General features: G+C 42.3%; 2 protein-coding genes and 1 non-coding gene across 5 annotated transcripts; 1 reads left to right on the top strand and 2 right to left on the bottom strand.

Moving 5' to 3' along the window:
• Positions 1-149: 149 nt before the first annotated feature.
• Positions 150-14,442, bottom strand: rif1 (replication timing regulatory factor 1). 3 transcript variants are annotated; one of them, XM_088382287.1, is made up of 36 exons: positions 14,211-14,442; positions 13,878-13,917; positions 12,672-12,808; positions 12,509-12,587; positions 12,335-12,431; positions 12,059-12,189; positions 11,888-11,982; positions 11,310-11,499; positions 11,143-11,235; positions 10,789-10,927; positions 10,567-10,718; positions 10,361-10,469; positions 10,000-10,182; positions 9,786-9,896; positions 9,551-9,613; positions 9,012-9,112; positions 8,440-8,526; positions 8,296-8,369; positions 8,027-8,207; positions 7,816-7,923; positions 7,596-7,745; positions 7,261-7,360; positions 6,635-6,924; positions 6,370-6,572; positions 6,156-6,249; positions 5,949-6,080; positions 5,724-5,866; positions 5,524-5,613; positions 5,404-5,458; positions 2,044-5,277; positions 1,836-1,964; positions 1,656-1,742; positions 1,461-1,576; positions 1,035-1,185; positions 842-965; positions 150-755 (listed from the first exon to the last, which is right to left on the bottom strand). In XM_088382287.1, exons 3-36 carry the CDS (start codon positions 12,785-12,787, stop codon positions 487-489), a joined length of 7,476 nt encoding a protein of 2,491 aa, XP_088238413.1. In that variant the 5' UTR covers positions 12,788-12,808; positions 13,878-13,917; positions 14,211-14,442; the 3' UTR covers positions 150-486. The 3 variants fall into 3 exon arrangements, with proteins under 3 accessions (XP_088238413.1, XP_088238415.1, XP_088238414.1); XM_088382289.1 differs by having other exon boundaries at positions 10,000-10,179; XM_088382288.1 differs by lacking the exon at positions 13,878-13,917.
• A 181-nt stretch (positions 14,443-14,623) lies between these two features.
• On the bottom strand, positions 14,624-18,550 carry tnfaip6 (tumor necrosis factor, alpha-induced protein 6). Its single transcript, XM_088383246.1, has 6 exons — positions 18,376-18,550; positions 17,301-17,438; positions 16,545-16,706; positions 15,191-15,419; positions 15,077-15,117; positions 14,624-14,872 (listed from the first exon to the last, which is right to left on the bottom strand). Exons 1-6 carry the CDS (start codon positions 18,476-18,478, stop codon positions 14,751-14,753), a joined length of 795 nt encoding a protein of 264 aa, XP_088239372.1. The 5' UTR covers positions 18,479-18,550; the 3' UTR covers positions 14,624-14,750.
• A 2,660-nt stretch (positions 18,551-21,210) lies between these two features.
• Positions 21,211-21,292, top strand: trnas-gcu (transfer RNA serine (anticodon GCU)). The gene has a single exon. It is a non-coding gene; the product is annotated as a tRNA-Ser (tRNA).
• Positions 21,293-21,803: the final 511 nt, after the last annotated feature.

Genomic DNA, 21,803 nt, shown 5'->3' with positions numbered 1-21,803 from the left:
GTGTCTCTAACGCAAACCCAGTAGTTTCTTTTCATATTAAAGCCTGCCCTCTAGTGGTCTAAATGCCGCTGCAGGATTACTGAAGCTCCTCTGCATTTAATGTGAAAGCCTAACAAAACTAACAGTCACCCCTTTCTCTTCAAAACACATTCTGTCCAAACCTTTTATTTGTAGTACTTAAAAGGTACGAATAAAACCGTGTAGACTTATGTGCATGTGACATCAAAAGGAAAAAAAAGAATATCTAAACAGGTGTTTCTACATATTATACACATTGTAAACATTCTACAAGCACGTGAGGAATAAAGTATGTACAACTCGGCAATACGGGTGTATGTGAGTCACAGTTCAATTTGGTGCATTTGCTTTTGAAGACAAATTTTAAAAAGCATTGAATGAAATCATCAACATGATAGCATTTTGGTAAAATATTAATTAGGCTATTTTTATAAAAGTGTGCAAGAGGCTCAACAGTTCATGGTGCGCTCAGGGGCGCTCATTGATGGGGGTGAGGCGCCTCTGCATCTCAAACATGACTCGCCTCATCAGAAGCGCCAGGTACTCGTGGATGTTCGACAGCTGCTGAGGCGAGCAGTCGCTCAGATGGGGCGGCGCCACGGCACAGTCGAGGGCATCCAGTCGGGCCTGGAGACCCGGGTCCTCGGGGACTCCAGACCCACTTGGGTCTGACGTTACCTTACACTGCTCTTCATTCAACTTGGGCGGCGCAGAAGGCTCATCGGTCAATTCTGTGGCTGCAAATAGATGTTGGGGTAAAAAATTTGGATCTAAAACATGAACAAAAACAAATGTGTTGGTATCTCAACAGTTGCGTACATACCTAAAATGTCGGTGGGTTTCTCATCTTCATCTTGAATTGGCTTTGTGCTCGTCTCCTCTGGCTCCGAAGTCATCATTTCCATCTCTACAAAACTCTTCAGCTCGTCTACACCTCGGCCTTTTCTCTGGAGGGGCATTGGTCATGCAAGTCACCTCTTGTAGGTCGAGATAAAGGAGCAAAATGATCCAAATACCTGCTGCTCGTAGGACTTGAGGGCGTTCTTGACATTGGAAATCTTAGGCGAGTGAATGGGGAGAGTCTTAACTTCATTGGGAGTGAGGGCACTGAGGTCGCCGACCGTTTTGATGTTGCGTGCTCGCACGAGCTGCCCGAACCCACGGGACCTGCGAGGGTGACAACAACTACGCTCAGGACCGAATGTGGATGTTTAAAAATACTAAAAAATGATCATGCAGTAGGCAGCAAAGAGACTCAAGTCAAGTGATTTTTGTTTTTTTAAGTCTTGAAAAAATATTTACATCTGCTGGTTGTCTTTTTGTGTCACTGTCTTAAATCATCATCATCAAATAAGCGTTAAAATTGGGTAAAGTGGCCACCTCTGGAAATTCCTTCACGTGCCCATGCAGAAAGGCGAGTTGTGCACCTCATCTGTACTCACCAAATACTGGATGATATCTGAGGCAGCACCGCTTCGATGGGTGCGCCACATCCGACCAGGGAGGGATAGATGCAGTTTTTGGAAACGGGCTGACGCTCTTGACTCATTTTGGAAATCTTGGAGACAAGTTCCAAAAAGTTCAATGTGAAGCTGACCAGCAAAAATGTCATTCTAATTTTTAATTGGTGCACATACCAGGCATTTCTTGGAGCTCCTGAAATTCGGACTGTGAAGATTCCTGGGACTCATGGGCAGCGTACCCTTTGTTGGAGTCGTGACAAACTAAAATGAGAGTGGGTTGCAAATTAAATCCCATTCAGAAAAGTAAAAACTTTTAAGAATCGTTGAGTTCAAACTGGTTGGTAGCATTCGTACTTTAGGCTGGAGCAGGTTGGCAACTTTGGCTCTTTTGGGGGAGCTTGTTCTGACAGCGGGACTACGGCGATCAATGTCGTCAGCAGTCTCCTGACGTTGAATGGGATTGGCAAAAGACACGCGTCTGGACTGCAAAGGAAGGTGGGCTCTGTTAGGCTGACATTTAAAAAAAAAAAAAAATCATTCCAATTGATAAAATGTCACCAACCTTGACGATGGGTGAAGGAGTCTCCTCCTCCACAGGTCTCTTCTGGCCTTTTTTGAGAATGCTCATTGAGGGGGAGGCTGAAGGCGACCAGGTTCCTTTGGCCTTATTACTGCACGGGCTCTGGACCATATCTGGCATCAACTCAGCCTCAAGGTCCTTCAGCTTATCTGGAGAATCCTGGAGGATAGCGCTCCCTGCTGATTCAGCGATACAAACTTTTCCTTCTGGATTGTCATTTGTGTTCGACATCTGGATTCGCTCTTCATCTTGGAATTCTCCTAAAGGTACATTGTCATCTTTAACATCCTCATGTAGAGATTCACCATCTTCTAAGATCTGAATTAATGTCTTCTCAATATTTGTGGTAGAACACTCCGCAGCTTTTAAAAGCTCATCTACGATTCTAGAACACTCTTCTTGCTTTTGTCCAAGTGCGCAACTCTGAGTTTTTTCCTCTGGATCAACTGAGTCTTTTTCGTTAACCGAATTACACACCTTTGTAGGTTCAACTACTATAGCTGTGGTCTCCTCAGATGAGAACTCCGAGACCTGTAGCTTGTCTTTTGCCTCGTCAGGGTGAGTCTGTGTGTCTGCAGCAAATACCTCCAAAGACAAGTTCTCCTGACTCTCCTCAGCGGCAGTCTCTTCTGGTTCCAACATTTTAGATGATTCCAAGTCTCCAGTGTCACTCTCTGGTGGAGAAGCAGACTTTACTTGAGTTCGAGAGATTCGTGCCCTGCCCTTCCTTTTGGGCATCTCTGGTGGTTCAGAAACTGTTGGATCTTGGGTTTTGGGGGAATTCTCTTGTGCTTTTAACAACTCTGGATCCCCAGAGTTCTTCTTGGTGACAATAAGGTCCATGTCAGCTGTGCCAGTGGCGAGACTTGGTGATGTCCCTTGGGATTTCCGTCCCTTCACAGAATATTTTTCTTTGGCCTCTGACAGTTCAGCTTCTAATGACTCTGTGCTGTCTGCAAACACTCTGTAAGATCTTCGTCTTGATCCCCTGCCTTGAGGAGTATCTACGGATCCTGTAACATCTAAAGACTGGGAGCTTTCTGGCGTGGAAATGGCACTAGACTCTGACCGATTCTCAGTTACCTTTCTTCTTCTTGCCCGACCTTTATTTTCCGCTGGACTATTTTCTTGAGGAGACTTACTCTGCTTTCTGGATAAGGCCTTGGGTATATTCTTACCCTCTGCTACCTCTGGAGATGCCTTACTTTGTGGAAGATCAATGGATGATGGCATACTCTCTTGTGAATCTTGACTAAGTTCAGCTTCAGGCTCATCTTTGACTACTTCGTCCTGATTGCTAAGACTGCATGGTGCCGCACTTATTTCTTCTTGGATTTTGTCATTAGTTAAAGAAGCAATTTTATGAGAATCTTTTTCCAGTTTGTTCCCCCGTTCTACTGGTTCAATTTCTTGCGATGGGCCATCAGTTCCAGCTATTTGAGAACCTGACTCTGTTTTCGTTTGGTCAACGGACAAAACTTTTGCTTTCCGCCTTGATATTTTTGAAGGTCTGCCACGTTTTCGCGGTGTCTGGCTTCCAGTATCAGACCCGATGTCCGATTGTGAATCTGGTTGAGTGGACATTGGTTGCAGGTTTAACTCATCAGATTCTGACAAAGATTTGGAAGTTCTCTTAATTTTTCCCCGTGTCTGCCTTTCAGTATCATACTCAGGGACTGATTCCAAGTCAATCTGACTGGATACATTCCCAGACATCATCTCTGGATTCATCGAATCATCCTCCTTAGACTCCAATAATGGCTTGGTAGGCAGATCATGTTGCACCTCTGATTCTTGATTGACGTTTGCTTTTAAGTCGGTTTGACTGGAACTTTTCTCCGATATCTGACTGTCTTCTTTAGACTCCAATAGAGAACCGGAAAGTCGGTCACAATTTGGCTGTGATTGGTTTTCAGAATCAGCCAGGGTGTCTGATTGAATGGACATTTTTGCAGACCTTAAGGCAGGCTTAAGATCACCTTCTTTGGGATCCTGCAAACCATTGAAAGGCTGGCTGCAATTTTCCTGTGAGTTACCTTCGGAATCAATTAAACTGTCTGGATATATGTCTGTTTGACTTGACAGTTTCTCAAGCTGTTCTGTCCCTGTCTGATCTTCCTCTTTAGGCTTCAACACGCATTTACTAAGTCTACCTCGCTTTCGCCGTCGCCGTCTATCTAAATTAGGAGGTGTGACTGATTGCAGGTCACGTTGACTGGACACTGTCTCAGATACAGGCAGGTCCGTTTGACTTGATTCTTGCGATCTAGATCTTCTCTTTTTGTTTTCAGCTTCAGTGAGGAGATTCCCTGTATTGCTGTACAGCCTGACCTTGTGTCGTTGACCTCGAGAATTAGTCTGACTTGTGACACTGCTGTTACGCTGAGACCTCAGTTGTATTTTACGACTTTCTTCTTCACTGGCCACCTTGCTTCGCGTATTGGGTCTGCTCTGTGGTGTGCTCGAGTCAACTGGACTTTCTCCTGGGGGTAGATGTTTACTGTGCTTGCGGTGTCTCGGCTCAGCCGGAGAGGTGAACGACTCAGAAAACTGTGAATCATTTCCAGTGTCTTGAGAATCCTCCTCTAGATTTGAACTTCTCATGTCATCTGATGCAGAACACACTGTATTCTCCAAGATGACATTGTCAGTCTGAGTGTCAGGGATGACATCATCAACTTCTGAGTCGTTACTAGTAAGCCTTTCAGAGAGTCTTACAGGCTCAAATTTTCTCTCAGTGTCTATGATGGGCCTTTGCGGTGACTCTTGAGGGCTACTCACTGGATACTTTGATAGTGCTTCTGAGGATGGCTGAGAATTTTGTTCAGTGGGTTTCTGGGAGGCCTTCGGGGAGGGAGTGTTTGAGTCCAAGCTACCAGAGGTTTTCACAAGGGTACCTGTGAAGAAGGATGCAGTACTGGGGCTCGCAGGCGTTCCTTCATTATATTTTTCCAAGGTAATGAAAGATTGACGACGACTGCCACTACCGGACTTCTGGGGTGTTCCAGAAAATAAATCTGAAGAGCTTGACATATTAGGACTGATGTGTTTTTCATCTTCATCTTCTCTAACATCTTCCTCCATGGAAATATCCATTGACTCTGGTATGATTTCTTCTTCCTCCTTCGCTGACTCACTTTCCAAGGCTTTCAGGGTGGCAAAGTCTCGAGTCTCCTTTAGATGAGCATCAGGATCTCTGTTTGTCTCCTGAGACGTCTGTAAGCGAACATAAATGGCATGATTATATAGTTTTAAGGACCTTGAAAAAGTTGTAATGAAAGAAAATTGGATTTTGAAACAAGTGCAAGATCCATCATCTTTATTGGTTGAATGTTTCTTTACCTCAGCTGAAGCCTCCTTGGCAACTTTGTTGGCATCTTCAGATGGTAAATGACTCCTATGGAGAAAAAAAATCTTCAAGTTGTGCTTTGTTTCATGTCAAACATTGAATTTAGTACTTACAAAGAGTCTTCTTGGCTCTGCGTGTACTGCGTGAATGCTGTAGCATCCAAAGAGGCATCAAGGTTGTTGTACATGGCAGGTATGTCAACCCTATGTCACAAAGAGTATACATCAATAGTCTAAAATAATTTTATTTTTTAAGTGAGCCTTCATGACATTTACGTGGGATCCAATGACATCCAATCAATGACAAGCTATACCTTTTAGTCCTTTTAACTTCTTTCTGATGTTCTGTTAAAACTCTCTCCTTTGGTTCAGGTGGAATGAAGACAAAGTCAACAGAGGCCTCCTCGTCCAGTACTTTCCTATAAAGAGCCTTGGGAGAGCCAAAGTCCAGTTTTGTCTGCCAAAGGAAATATGGAAATCTTCAAACAAAAGGCGGGAAGGAGGCTTAGGTGCAACTTCAGATTTGATTTAAGACTTACAGAAACTGGTTTGGAGGTCCTCGGCGAGCTTTGGTCACTTAGCTCAGCCGTCTCTACCAGCAACGAGTCCCTCTTCCCAGTGGAGACAACTGGCACACCACTAAGTTTGGTTTCTAACTGGGAACTCTCGCTCTGAAGAAACAAACGGCATGTAAGAGAAACACTAGGAGAGAAGGGTAAAAGAGTAAAAAATTCATGATAACTCACGGAAAACTGTCCACTGAGCTCTTCGGCCACACTGACAGTCTCAAAGCCAGGAAGAATGATGGGAATCGTTTGCTTCACTTGACTAAGAACTGGCCTGTGAAGAAATTCCGTAAACACAAATTTAATTTTCCTGGACCAAGCCTCGGCTAATAATGGCTCCAGAGTAACCTCTAGTGATGATGGACAGATGACAATATGAGGCGGTAGTTTATACCTGAGCTCATCCGGGTAGATCAGGCCTACTGCGTTAGCGAATGTGGAATTCCAGAAGTGGCTGACAGCTGTGCGGTGCTGCTTGTTCTTGTGTAGGAACAGCACACAGAGCAACGGTGAAAGCAGAGCCAGGAGGTCATCGTCATTGGCTAAGTTGGAGCGGCTCTGAATGCAGACCAAGACCTCACTCAGAAGCTTCTCCATCTGCAGAAGGCAAAACGTTACTTCTACTAGTCACATTTTCAAATGAGCTAAAAAGAACCTACTTTGCCAAGAATCTGCGTTGTAAATCTGGGTGGCTCGCAGGTTGCTTGCTTGTAGAGAACAACGAGAGGCGGAATGAGGACGGTCAAAGCCTCCTTGACAGCGTTAGCTGTCACAAGATTGGTGAAGAGCGTTGACAAGACAGAGAGGAGCGCCATGCCCGTGGTTTCTGATGGCACATCCTCCCCTGCCAGGTAAATATCCAGACACTGAACAAGCAGTGAATGAAAGGTGAAGAGATTGCCAAGAGCCTTGCTTCGCTTCCTGGTCCAGTTTACTGGAGTGTGAGGAGCTGCAGGAAGAGGAAGCAGAGAGTGGTTGATTGAACCAGTTTGCTATTACAGGAAAGAAGTTTGAACTACATTCTGAAGTTGAAAAGGAGTACTTTCAACTGATCAGATAATATTTGTCATTTGAGGTTGCATGTTCACCATTAACTTGGCCGAGTACATTTCCATTGACTTGCCTGTCTGACTATGAGTTGCAACATGTTTAGCCAGTTTTATAAAAAATAAAAAAAAAAATAAAAAGTATTTGCACCATCTGGCGATTTTTTTTTTTTTTTTTTGAAGTAATAGCACTGACTGAAAATCCTGATCATGTCCAGTCTAAAAATAAAAAGACTTACATTTGAGTTTTTGCTGGAACTGTGGCGTGTAGGGAGAGAAGTCCACACATTCCACTATGACTTGAAGAATGCATGCAAATGCTGTCAGCGTGGATGGAACCTGAAGCAAAAGAAAAAAAAAAAAACAATGGTTTTTAAAAGGGTATAACAAAGTCCCCTCCACACACTGTAATTAGTTGTCAAGCAGAGGGGACATTAGCACAAAATATTTTGATTTTATGGAATAATTCAGTTGTTTTGGGCATCTTTGGCATCTACTACTTTCTGTATGTTTGGTCAATCGGCGCATGTCAAAATGATTTGTTCCTCCCGAAAGTGGATTATGAAGGTCTTACTGTGAGGGCATCTCGATCCAGCTTGGCAGACATTTTGACACAGAGTTCCTCACAGCAGATGTTTTCTTCCGCGGTAACCACCAGAGCCGAACAGCGTGCGAACACCTTGTACAGTTTGGACCAAGAAGACAGCATGGACTTAAGGGCCACCTGTAAAGAGGGGAGTCCAATTTACGACACTCTCAACAGACCTGCTGGATTAACATTTGCGTTAGCAAACCTGTTGCTCAGGCGAGCCACTCAGCAGGTAAGTGACGGGGAACATCAGGGCTGAATGCATGGCACTGAAGTTGTGCTCCAAAGCGTCCCCTTGGTTAACTTCGTTAGACTACAACAAGATTAGCAGTTTTATTTATGAGAAACATATTCAAGAAAAATCGCTTCCTTAGTGCTGAGTGGCCATGAGACCACCATGAAGGTAGAAAAACAACCTGTGTGATTGTGTCTGTGAGCGGAGCAACCACAACGCTCCACATCCTCAATAGGTGCTCCTTGCTCTGCAAGAAGGAGGTATTGCGGGCAATGGCGCCTAACACTGCCTCTGCGAATGCTAGTGGGGAGGTGGGGCCCGACAGGCTGCAGCCCACCAGTGTCTGGAAGCAATGATAAAACCTGCAAAAAAAAAACAACAAAAAAAAACAATGTTCCCTGCTGAAAAACAAAAGTATCCACCCACCATTCAAAGGAAACAAATTCTCACCTGGCGTCTTCAATGTAGGACGCCAACATTTTGCTGTCCAAGAGGAGAAGAATGAGGAACAGTGCTGGTGTTCCCTAAGGAGAAACAAGTGTAAGTGGTCTCCAATATGGCACTGGTGAAGGAAGAGGAGGGCCTTAAGCTTACATTCAGCACATCCATCTTGCCCACTTGGTAGGAGGCAGAGCCTAGGACGCGTGGAAGCATGCCTTTGACGGTGCTCTCGAAGAGAACCTGAAAGAAACCAGGGATATACAGTGAACACCCGTTTTTGCTATTAACAAATTTGATTATTCATTTTTTCCCCCTGTAGAACCTATCACCTATTCATGGAATCTCAGTAGGTTTCTCAGCTAGTTTCGTAACTTCTCAATTTACGACAAGATGGGTGAAAAGTACTGGCTAATAGAAAAGTAGTAATTGGTGTCGAGGAAGTCTGTTGACGCAATACCAGCTATCAGAGCTAAGTTTAGCCCAGGTTGTTACGAAGAGTCTTCATATGTGGAAATTCGTCAATTGCAGCCCGGTTATTGCCCGAGAATAGTTAGTTGGTTAAATTTGTCGAGATTTTTTTGTTTTTGTTTTAACGGTTCCTCTTCAGTTCTTTTGTTATTAAATTTGCATGACCGGCTTTACCTAATGCTCATGTGACTTCAGTTTCCTGACCCTGCTTTGAAAGCCCATCCCTTGGTTGAAGAGAAACATGGCGACAGTCCTACCAGCAATTTGTCTGCAGGAAGCGCTTCTGAGCAAACAATGTTCTGCAGAGCTTGAAGCGTGAGGGTCAGAACTTCACTGCCGTTTCGGTCTTTCTTACTTCCTACAGACACAAAGCCATCAGCAACAAACCATTAGCAAACACAAACAAGCCCCTACTACAGAATCACATGACTGATTAACAGCGGGCGTCATCATTGGGGAAGAACCCCTCAGTGGTTGTTTCTCATCAAAGGTGTACAAACAACTGAATGCTCAGACTTAAACTGATGACAGTGGCAATGAGTCGGGCAGGAGGCAGGGGGTATGGTCTCTCTATCTGCCTCCGTAATGATCTAAGACCCTGACCCAATCGGGAGTACTCTATGTGGCACCATGTGGGAAGGAACTATGGCTTCAAGAACCCTCCTCGTAGTGTGGGGGCCACAATGGCATTGATAAAGACATGAATCAGGAATGTCTCGAAATATATAAAACAGTATACACATATGTACAGTTTTCTCCGACACGAACTGCTTTTTACAAAGAACCAAGTACTTACCAGACTCGATGGTCAGCGTGACGTAATGTACAAGATGATCCCATAAAAGTGCCAAAAGAGCATCTGTGGAAATATTGAAAGTCGGAAAAACTTTAGAAGACAAGTCAATTTGTGAAAAAGCAACTGACAATTTAGGTTACTAAATCACAGCCAGCTTTTAGGATGTTGGGGCTCGTCCAGGATTTGAACCCCGGACTTCTCATACCCAAAGCGAGACTCATATTATGAGGCACACCTGGAGCATCCTTGCCGATGTGTTTGAAGCCATCTTTGATATTGGAGATGAGCACAGCAGCATGCTTGCTGAAAGAGGACGTAGCACTCAAGAGCGGATGTCTCAAAGGCTCTAGAACCACACAAAAAGTATTTTATAGCAGAGTACAGGGGCTGCTACTACTACATTCAAAATTTCAAGTCATACAGTTGTCGAGGTAAAGTGGAGCACTCACCGAGCGTAAGGACCAGCTTACTCTCGGTCGCCGTGGCAACTACCTCAGGACCCAGGAAGTAGTGGAGCAGCATTTCCAGGCCCAGCAACTTGATGGAGGAGAAGGAGGAGGCGAGCTGCATGCTGGAGTTCAAGTTTAATCGTGAGGCATTGGGCGTCAGGCTGTTGAAGGCCTGTGGGCCTGCTGGGACAAAAATACTGGCAATGATCAAAGCCATTCAAAAAAAGTACAATGTCGTGACATTCAGACAAATTGTTCTTGGTGTCAATATCAAACACATGATAGACAATTTGGTGTATTTTTGCACCCCTACTAATTGTGTGTGTCAAAGAGGCCTAATCTAGTTGGTTTGGGAAAGTACCAGATTTGAGCGTGTTGGGCGTTGCGATGCCATTTTGACCTTTGGCAGGGGTGACTGGTGCCAAGTGGCCTTCAGAGCCAATGGTGCACTGTAGCAATGGGAGTGACACCTGAGGTGAAAGAAAACAGTTATTACTACTTTTAAAGACGCATGGATTCTAATGAAATAATGAAAGTTTGAGGAAAAACATTAACAAGTTAATTTACCAAATCGAAGTGGGATGACAAATTGGGGCCAAGTTGGACCACAAGGTACCACCAAACCTCCACCTTGGTAAGCATTAGAGCTTCGGTACGGATATTGATCGACATGAGGGGCTGCATGAGAAGCTTCATACGCTTTGCACTGCAAAGGATGTCTTTAAGAAAAAGAACAATGCAGTTAGAGAAGCTTAAATGCAACTGGGGAAGGGGGACAGCGCGATTTACCTGGATTAAGAGCAAAGTTATCGATCAAACTCTTCCAGGCGATGAAGGCGATTTTCTTTACGGTGGGAGAGGAGCTGCGAAAGCCCAGCTCCTCCAGATGAAGCAATGAATTGATAAAGGGACCTCCTCGATGGAGCAGCTGAAGAGCAAACACGAGGGTTTCCAATCAAACTACAATTCATTAATAAACGATGATCGTTACTAAGACAAGCATTAAATCCTCAACAAGTACAACTATTCACTTGCACACGTTCGTACCGAATTTAAATTATTAGGAAGACCTGTAAAATGCAGCTACAAGAATCATAGGTATGGCATTAAAAATGAAACAAAAAAAAAAACTAACAAGCGTACCTTCCCTAGAAGTTTGACAAATAATGGCCAGAGCTTGAGGACATTCATTTCATTTTTGGTCATGAAAAGCTTCTGTAGCTCTGGAATTAGTTTCTGTGAAGAAAGAAAAAAACAAAAGCCACTTTATCATTAAGATTAGCTTTAACTTCCAGATGATGGTTACCCACTGTGGACATCAAGGGCTCGACGATGGCAGCTACTTCCGTCTGTTTTTGCAGCAGCAAAGGCAGGCCCATCTCCATGGCAGCTGCCGCCCGCAGGCGCACCTTGGAGGCTGAGTGCACCACCAGGGGGATGATGAGCTTGGCCCAGCACACCGCCAATTCGCCCATCTGAGCTGGAACCTGCTCCAGTAACCTACGGGCATCAGGAAAATGAATGATCAAAACAATGAAAACTTTTCCTTGAGGAATTAAAGCACACCTGTGGCAGAGGAGCATGTCATTCGAGTGAGGAAAAAATCCATGTGCATGAATTACTCTTTTGATTCACTAAGCCATGGAAGCAAAATACAGCAACATACACACAATCATAAGATGGGTCTGGTAAAAATACACTGAATATTTTAAGCCATGCAACAAAAAGATTAGGGGGTGAATTTCTGATACAAGACACGGCCTTTAAAAGCAGACTGACTAAGACCTAGTTAACTGCAACCCCTGTTAGCTTTTGGGAAGCAGAAAAAGTCTGTACACCCCAAGTATACTCATGAAATGGATGAAAAGGTATGAGAACAATAAGTTACCTGATGACTACATTCAAAGCCTCATGTTCCATGACGACTGACTGCACTTCGCCTTTTCTCCAAACACTCTCCAGGGTGCTGAGTATGGAGTCCACCTGAGCACATCAAAAACAAAATACTATATACAGTGCCTGGCCGGAAAGCGGCACCATTGTTCGGATCCGTTCTCACCTTTTTGCCAACCATATCGGCAGGGAAGTTCTGTTTGGAGATAACCCATAACGCTCTGGTGCAAGTGTTTTTCTCCGCCGACTTGGCCACCACGGAGCAAAGTGCGGACAGGATTTCTGAGGTGAAGGTTTCTGGGAAAACAGGAATATACAATGATGAAATAAATGGAAAATGCATCAGGGATGGTTGTGGCCTTAGTTTGTAAAAATCTGAATGCTCAACATTTAACCAATTTAAAAAAAAAATACTCAAACGGACACACACAACTGAACGTACCAGACACTCCACTGACGACATGCGAATGGTAGACACAAAATCCCAAAGCTTGTAGGGCAGCTTGGCTCAGCTCAGCATGCGGACTGCTAACATGACTCTGCAGACAACATCAGCGGTTCGCTAGGAAGCGTCGTTGTCAAAGGTGAGCCTTCTCTCTTTCAAATAAAGACTTACCAAGATGGCGTTACCCAAGCGAGAAAAGTGCTTTGTGACGTCAGGAAGAAACTGGCGGCCTTCATCTCCACTGAGCCGACTGCAAAATAATAAATACAAATGTATTGGGAAAAAAAAAAAGGGGTGCATTGGTAAACTTAATGAAGAACTCAATGAGACCTACTTGGCAATGGTGAGGTAGGCGTCAGTCTGCTCAGGGCGTCCAGCGGTGCTGTCCTCCAGACATTCCAGCAAAGGGACAATGCTGAAGCTGCTTGGAGGCTCCGCTGACGCCATCATTGTTACTTGCCGTTGCACGGCCTACATGAAGAAGATGGGGCGGGAATTAACCAACAAAATCATTTTGGAGGAAGATGAGATTTACTCACACTGTTAGAATAGGCATCTTTGGCACATGTCATTAGCTAGGTAGCTTGAGCTATGCCGTTATCCTGCTTTCACTGGCTTCTATGACACTCTTTGCTTGTAAGAGTTGATCTCAGTTACGACTGCAAGGTCACACGGGCTAGGCCGAGCAGGAGAGCGGCCAAGAGTCGTATAAGAATAGGGACCTTGGAGGTGGCTTATTTCACAATCTCGCACAGAAGGCTCCACAGCTGTGTCTCAATCTTTCTGGCATACATTAAATAGTAAAACTGAGAAGGCGGCCTGATAAACAACCGAGACAAAACATACACGCTTGTGACACTGCCGTATTTTGGGACGAAAGGTGCCGGTTTAGGGGGCAGTCTGAAGCTCTGCATCATCATAAACTAATATTCTCAAAATAATAGTTTGCATAGTGCTTAGTCAGCTTGACTTGACCCTTCCTCTCTATTAATTAAAATAAGAGTGTTTGCTGATCAGTATTGGTAACATCCCTTATTTAATTATGACCTCTGAAGTATCATGTTTCAACAGTACTTAAGTGCCTTTTAAGTTACTTTGAAATTAACTTGAGCATCATTTGCATGTGTTAACATGTTATTTAGTCAGCATTGTATGTACTTAGCACCAAACTATTGTTACAATATATGCAGATATCAGATATTTGGAAGAAGCTGCAGATGTCCGATTCTGTTTGTGTCTCTTTAAACTGCCTTGACCCATATTTACTGTTGTGCCACTTGATACCAAAATACATTTTGATTTGTCTTACACTTATCTTGCTGTACAAACGAACGTAATCCATACTTTCTTTTCAAACGTGCTTTTGTTTTAGACTACTTATCAACAATTTTTTATCCTAACGTGGATGTCAGTACTTGATAGCTTTCATTCATGAACAAATAGACACGATTCTAAACATCGACACGTCTCACCCGCATTAAAAACAAACTTAAGACTTGTTTTAGGGCGCACATAAAAAACTCATAATTAAAATAGATACCTCAGATTTCAAGGAGATGATGTCTTCACTATGTCCAGCGCTGTGAATGACGTAATAAATATCAAGTCAGTTGACTTTACAGATGTTGCGATAAAGAATGAGGAAAAATATCCATGTTAATTAGCTCGCGCAAGTTAGCACTGATAGCAAGCACGCAAAAAACATGCCATGCTCCTGCTTGAGTCAAGCAACTTGACTCACTACAACTGTCGTGTTTTAAAAAAACACAAATGCACACCAAATACGTAGGAAAGGGGGGGGAAGCTAAAACAGTCGATCACAACATTGGTCTGGAACAGACGCCACACAAGGAGCAACGGAACCACTGCTCACCTCGGGCTTCAGACGCTACGTTAGCCGCAAAAATGACGCACCCCAAAAAACAGCAGGGAGAAGCGTCCGGCCACTTCGAGGTTTAGGCGTCGGAATTGCTTTAAGTGTCAGCTCGTTAAATTCACGGACAAACACCTTCCTCCGCATACATTTAAAAAAATATACAGCGCCTTGTTGTCCTATTATCCCGCGAAATAGCTGGCGCCAAAGCAACGCGCATACGTCGAAATTACCTTTGACCCCGTACGTCATATCCCGTCCCGCCCCTTTTTACCTTTTAAGGAGTTGCCGTGTTACTCAGACTTTTCAATGCAACAAAATATATATTTTTTCATTTCACGCATTCATATTAATACAGTAGTACCACAGTTTAGTACATATTTTATATATTTTATTGATTTCATTAATTGGGAATGACATTGGCTTACATCTCAAACCAAGAAGCACACAATGTTAGAAAAAGGAATGTAAAGACACCCTTATAAGGCAGAAATATGTCTTAAATAATCAAGATTCAATTATTAAAGACGAGGATGTTGGTCAGTGAAAATAGTCAGTGTAATTCTGTGACAGTGCAGATGCATTCATGGCAAAGTATTGTAACTGGAAGCCCCCAGCAGTGACTGAAGCATCCGAGAGGAACTTCAGCGTCATCACGTTTCCTATGAGACAAAACATCAGATAACATTTTATCCACTCACCATTCAATTTTTCTATACAGGTTATCCTCTTTAATCAAGGCCTGACGTAAGACTCGAACCCTGAACCTCAAAAGTGTCAGCCACATCTGGTCGTAACCATCCCTGCACCGTGTCGCCTAATTTATTTATTTTTTGTTGGAAATCCAGTAAAAAAAATGCGCTCACCTGTGCTGATTATGTCATCGGGCAAATAATCACCACAAAACCTAAAAAAAAAAAAAATTCAAGGTGTTATGATGTCCCTGAACAGTTGAGTCTGAGCACCCCGTGACCTCTCACCTTCCAGCAAAATTGGACACGTCGTCATAACTGTCATAGACCTCCAGGTAGTCCGCCAAGCACGCCGTGTCGTCCTCCACATCAAACTCCACAAAGTGGAGAAGGATCCTCTGACCAAAACGCACTCGGATGTGCCAGTAGCAGATTTGGTCATCCTGATATTCGTCTGGAAATCCAGGAGACTGGATGAGCCTCTGCTGGTCGGTCAAAACGCCGCCACACTCCTTGGCTGGAAGAGATTAAATAAAACAATAGGACACTGTTTAAAAGAACAACTGCCATAGTGAATAAATTATTAAAGTGGAAAATGTGAAAAAATGGAATTTCAATAACATGAAATTAAGAAATTAACTTTTTTGTTTGTTATTGACGTAAAAAACATTTCTTTTTCTGATGAAATGCTAACAAAAGCCATATTTGATCCTTTCTTCTCATAAGTGTTTCAATGACAAATCCTCGAGGCAAACAGATGGTCGACAGTCATGATTATTTTAAATGCTCCTCTGTGGACATCTTGTCCATGGATGCCGTAACATCATCCAGGTTTAGCCTGAAAGTAACAGCGATAAGTCACAGGGAGGAAACCAGACTGTGGTTTTGATTCCAGTTTCTGTCGTCACATCCTGGAGTGATTAAGCTCCCTTGTGTGTTTGACATGGAGCAGGAGTAGTTTGCAGGACTTGGATGACTGGTCTTTAAGTGTGGTTAACCGCCACCACCACCATCACGATCATCATCATCATCACCACCACTGGAAGCCATGACAAACCTTTCGATTGCTCAATGATACAATATGATTTCAACATGAAGCCGGATTTTGAGCTCCACAAACCTATAGCAGCTAATTTTGTGCAAGATGCGGGTTTTAAAATTGATTTGCAGAAGCATTACGGACGTTTCCCAGACAGATAAACCAAAAAATTGGAGGGGGGGGGGGGGGCTGAGTTTACCACTGTACTAACTTATGATGTATTGGGTAAAGTGGTGTAAAAATGTGTGGTCACATGGCAGAAAAAAAAAAAGCTTTCTTATGCTTTATTCTTTTTCAGTTGATTGTTTTGTTTTTATCGCCTTTATCGCGAGTATGGTTTCAGTTATTGACTTTATTTTCGTACTGTGTTGGCATACAATACTATATTATTGCACTTTCACAACGATTTTTGCCATAATAAAGCACTTTACTATACTTCCTAAAATTGACAAAATATAGTGTCGTGAAAAACGATATGCTGTCTTCTGAAATTCTTTTTCTTTTTTTATAATTTCTACACTTTAACATTTGAGTATCAAACAAATGTTAAAGATTGAATTAATGATGAAAACTTTTATTCAAAAACTTTAGCGTCATACTCACAGCTTGGGTTGTAGCAGTACACGTCCCATCTCTCGCTTTTGTTGAGCCTGTAGCCATAGTCGATGATGCCCACCCTTCCAAAGCCGCAGTTAGAACCGGCTTTGACGATGGGGTAGCCAACACGCCCTTTATCAAACCATCCTGCAGCGCACACGTGGAAACCTAAACGAGACAGATTCCAGTGTCTCAATTGCGTAATTATTTCCTCCGTTCAACCACCCAAAGTCTCCTAATGACCATCGTGAGACTTTTTTTTGATGGGTTGTTTGTTTTGGTTTCCCTTATTTTTGAAGGCAGTGTGGCCGTTAACAAAGAGCAGAGCCCTGACAAAGCCGGCCTGATAAATTGGAGACCTCCTGCTTAGATTGCTGAAGGGGAAAATGTACTCTAGCTGCTGACAGGTGATTACTTGTGGGGGTTGTGACACCCGAGAGGAAAATGCCTGGACTTAGGCCCAGTACCATTGAAGAAGTGATGTCACCCAACCGAGATGATGCTAACACTCTTTTACAATACACCGGGGACGTCTTCATAATTGGGCGTCAGGCAAGAGCAATCAAAATGTCAGATTAAAATTAATTTTTCAAGCATAGTTTTGCGCTGACCTCAAGTCGAGAAGAACATACAGTAACCATCAGAGGAAAGAATTTTGTGTGCTTATTGACAAATATAACAGTGAAACATTTGTGATTATTAATTTTTAAATTTTGCAAATTTAGCAGGGGATTAAATAATTCTCAGTATGCAAAAACAGACCGATTTGCCGAGCAGCCTCCAGTTCGTCGTAAGTGGCAAGTCTCCCGCCCTCGTACTTGCACACGGCTTTGGCCTCCTTGTAGGTCATCTGGTATCTTCCTTTGCGTGATTCCCGGTGGTAGACTCCAGCTGCTTGTTCTATCAAAGAGAGACCACCCCAGTTGAGATTACTGATCATTTATCAATCATTTATTCATACCCTGATGTAAGACCAAGACAATTTAGAGAACCCAACGTACAATTGTCAGTTCAGTTGAAGACAATTCCTAATTGTCAATGAGTCTAAAACGTTTTCTGACAATTGTTTTGAATCTTTCATTTATCATGATTTTTCATGATTTTTGGGAAAGAATGTTTTTAGTTTGGAAAAAAAAAACTTTCTGTTTTCATCAACATTAAAGGCAATCTTTCAGGAAAGAAATGACCATCTGAACAGAACACATTCAGTAACAGGAATTTGAATTGAACCAATTAGGGAATTCAATGTCTTTTGTCTGACAGAGAAAAAAAAAACAATATATTGGAAAGAAAGGAAGAAAGAGTCAGCTGCTCTGCAGCCTTCTCTGATTCTGTTTTGGCTTCACGCATGCATAACTACAAGACATGCTGATTATGATAAGCTACGTTCATAATATTCCCTGCTGTAGCTGTTGGTCAGTTATTTTTTCTTCTTCTTTGTTTAGTCATTCTGGAATTACCTTGCATGAGGTCACAGACTGGCACAGACTGTGCTGCCATTTTACTAATTACTTCCATTCATGCAGTTAAGTGTCTCTGAAGATAGCTTCACATGCTTGGCCCAAAAATAAAAGAACATTCAGTCCACCTGCATGCACAATACAAGAACTGCCTTCATTTTTTGATTGGTACTATGACATATTCTCAGTTCACTAAGTAATGTTCATTATTGTGGCTTTAACTGTTCGGGAACATAGCTTTTAATATTTTTCCCATTTATGCGGTACAATGTGGTAAGAAAAGAGAAACAGCTTAAATATCAGTAAGCCCCATACAAAGTCACTAGCTCATTCATTGCATGTTCTTTCCAATGAAAACTGACAAAAAACATATTTACCCAGCCATATGGAGTTGTGAAAGATGCCGTTCCTGTAGCCCCATGTGTGTGCTTCTCTGAGAAGCAAGCTAAGCGTCCACAAGACAGCCAAAAGGCGCATCATGCAAGCTGTTGTCCAGATGTGCGTGTTGTATGAGGGGACCCCCTCAGCTTGAATTGCCGGCCCCTATTTATGTGGCCCTTGGATAGGAGGAAGGAGGAGGAGTAAGATAGTGATGATGAGGAGGTGGAGGGGTGGGGGGAGTGACTTCAGCAAAGGGTGATTCAATGTTGGCATGGCCAACACTTGCAAAAGAGACACTCACCTAATATCAAGTCCAACAATGTCCAATTCTTGCTAAACTTGCTGGACTGCAAATATAATCACTGAAACAAATAAAAAAAAAAACAGTTATAACCGCTCTTTATTATGCAGTCATTTTACACAGTAACTATCAAGTGGAACGTATTCTTACTGTCTATCAAGTGGTAATAAAATGATAGCAGAAATTAATAAACCATATTAAACTAGTCATAAGGACTAGTTTAATATGGTTTACATAACTAGTCATAAAGTGGTACTTAAAATTCTAAACGGAGTATGGTTTGTACTGTGCTGTGATTTTAACGCAAATGAGGGATGGCAATACAATTGGCAAGGAAAAAGCTATGTTTTGTTTAATGAGTCAGGTTTACAGTTCTCTTGAGTGGGACAAATAAATAGCTTGAGGCACTTTTGGAGACCTTATTTGGAGAGCTGAGTTTGTAATTGAACAGAACAGGAAATGTTTTAAGGAGTACTTTAAAAGCACTTGAGGAGTAATTTCATTTAAATGTTTCCCTGTTGTCTCAGTTTCTACCTATGTGTCTGGAACATGTAATAAACAAGGGTGCACGGTACACCAGAAAAGGTTTGGCATGAGAATTGTGGCAACAAATGTTCGACAACGTGACGATTACGCCGATGCGTGACAGCATCTTTCCTCATTCCCGAACAAACGTCACCATCAGAGGTCAAACAAAGCGACTGTAAAAAATGGACTGAATGACTTCCAGATCTGGCAAACAACATGTGTGCCCGTCTCATTCCTCTGGGCGTCTCTCTTTCTCTGGCTTGCCAAGCCCACACGGAAAGTTGGACTCCGTCACTACAACCACTTGCTTTTTAACGGAAGAGTCATCGTTCATGTCTTTCCCATGACATTTCTTTCGAGGGGAGGTGGTACTGCTAGGTTTGCGTCGTGTGTCATGAGTGAACTTTGACAAAGTACCGATGTCATGTGTGACGTCATGGTGACAAATTACAAATCAAATATACATTGAACAGGGAGGCTTTTTGAGTACAAGGCAGGGATAGCCATGTTGTTTTTGGATGGTGATGAAGTGACATTTTTGGGCTCTTGAGAATGAAGTAAAGCCATCCACACCAACATGAGGCACACCGTTTGGTGACGTGCAATACGCACTGCAGGGGATAGGAGTGGCTTTGGGGTGGTTGAAAAATGACCCAAAACAGCAAATATTGTAATGGAAGATCTTTTCCTGATTCCCTCCCAACTGTGAGTCAATTGTGTTACGGAAAATGGTTTGAAATGTCAAATAAATACTGACAGAAGGGGCACAAGTACTCACACTCTTTATGTATATAAACATTTAAATCTTGTTTAGGTTCATTTAAGTACAATGTAATCATTTATACAAGATAATAATTTGCCAAAAAGAGTCACTGTTGATTCGGAGAGTCAATTGTAATGTTTTCCAATAAACCTCTCAAGTGTTTGGAAAACAAAGGGAAAAGTCGGTCATTGTTGTATTGATAAGCTGATACATTAGAAACAGATAGACAGATACAAAAAAGGGCAATATGACTTCGAGGAAGGCTGATTGGTTTTACTTTGTTGATATTTAGTTTCATTTTATAGTGCATGCACATGCAGTGGGGGTTCAGTCATGATGTTGGCCCTGAAGAACCTCCTCATGCACATGGAAACACATGGAAACACAAGTGGGTGTGGAGCAGACGTTTCTCAACATACATTTCCTATTTTCTCATTCCAAAATTATAAAAATTCTTATGATTAATCAAAAATTTCACCTAAAAGCATTCATTCGTATTGGCACATTCAACTTGACAGATTCAAATTGTTTCTATTTGACATTTAACTCATTCAGCATATTCAATTCACTGTGGGTTTTCAACATGCCAAATTTCACACGAATTACAGTTTATACTAATACAATTCCACCAGAAATTGTTTTAATCTTTTCTTTGTTTTTCTTTTATAATTTATACACTTTTTGACTGATTCTAACTGTTACACCTTTACATTATTGCGCCTATCCCAATCCCGATGCCAACAATTACCACTTTGCAAAAAAATCAAAAATTTCACCATTGAATTCCCGCAAAAATTTTGAAATGATCAATGAGTTTGTTCTCCTATAATTTCTCTTTTTTTCTCAACCAATCCAAACCGTTCCAACTTTAAATTCATTGTCTTATCCCCACTGAAGCCCAAAAATTACGCATACAAAAAAATTCTAAATTTTCTCCATTAAAATGACCACCCTAATAAAATCTAAGATTACTGGCCACTACTTTACTGCCAATGGGGCTATGTAAACAGAAATAATCAAGTGACGTAGGAATAAAACCCTTTGAGAAGGTAACTTCTATGATTGGCTGAGTTGTCATATGAAATTGCTACAAGGCATGTAACTGGGTAGTCAGTGCATTTCTGGTTTGCAGGAGGATTAACGTAAAGAAATCAAAGCAAATATACATATCAACCAGAATTGCGCCCAGAATCCATCTGGATTAGCGTTATAAACAAACTCTAGGGCAGTCTTCGACACGACGAGGTGGCCGAGTGGTTAAGGCGATGGACTGCTAATCCATTGTGCTCTGCACGCGTGGGTTCGAATCCCATCCTCGTCGTATCTTTTGCAGAATTGACGATGCCTCAATAGTTTTTTCTTTTTTACATTTTTATGAATGTTTTTACAGTAGTATATACGTCAGAGGACGATTTCGCTCTAAAAAGTCACATAACATCTTATAGTCTGTATGCGATTAGTCAATCCACTAGATGGCAGCAGATGACAACAATTAAGTGAAAACTAAATTTCTGAGTCTTCACTGCAGTACTTGTGTTACGTGATGTGAATCGCTGTGGCGGTTGGAATTGTCCTAACTCACAACATAATTGCAGTTGTTTCAAGGTGATGTCAAGTCTATATGGGTCAAGCCGAACAAAGCTTTTGATTAACACAACATTTCTTGTTGCACAACTAAGTTGTAAAATGACAATAAAGGGCATTGTATTCTATTCTATAATAATCACAATACAGTATTTAGCATTGGAAGGTCAGGCCTCAAAAAATGCTTACACTTTTTTGGACACTTTTTGTAAAATAGGAATTTGTGGTGTCGTCAGTGATGCTGAAGC

Source organism: Syngnathus floridae, chromosome 8 (genome assembly GCF_059516105.1).
Source record: "Syngnathus floridae isolate MCC-2025c chromosome 8, RoL_Sflo_1.0, whole genome shotgun sequence".
In the NCBI taxonomy this organism is placed as follows: Eukaryota; Metazoa; Chordata; class Actinopteri; order Syngnathiformes; family Syngnathidae; genus Syngnathus; species Syngnathus floridae.
Note: the sequence above shows the minus strand (reverse complement) of the source record. Positions and strands in the feature narration are given on the sequence as shown.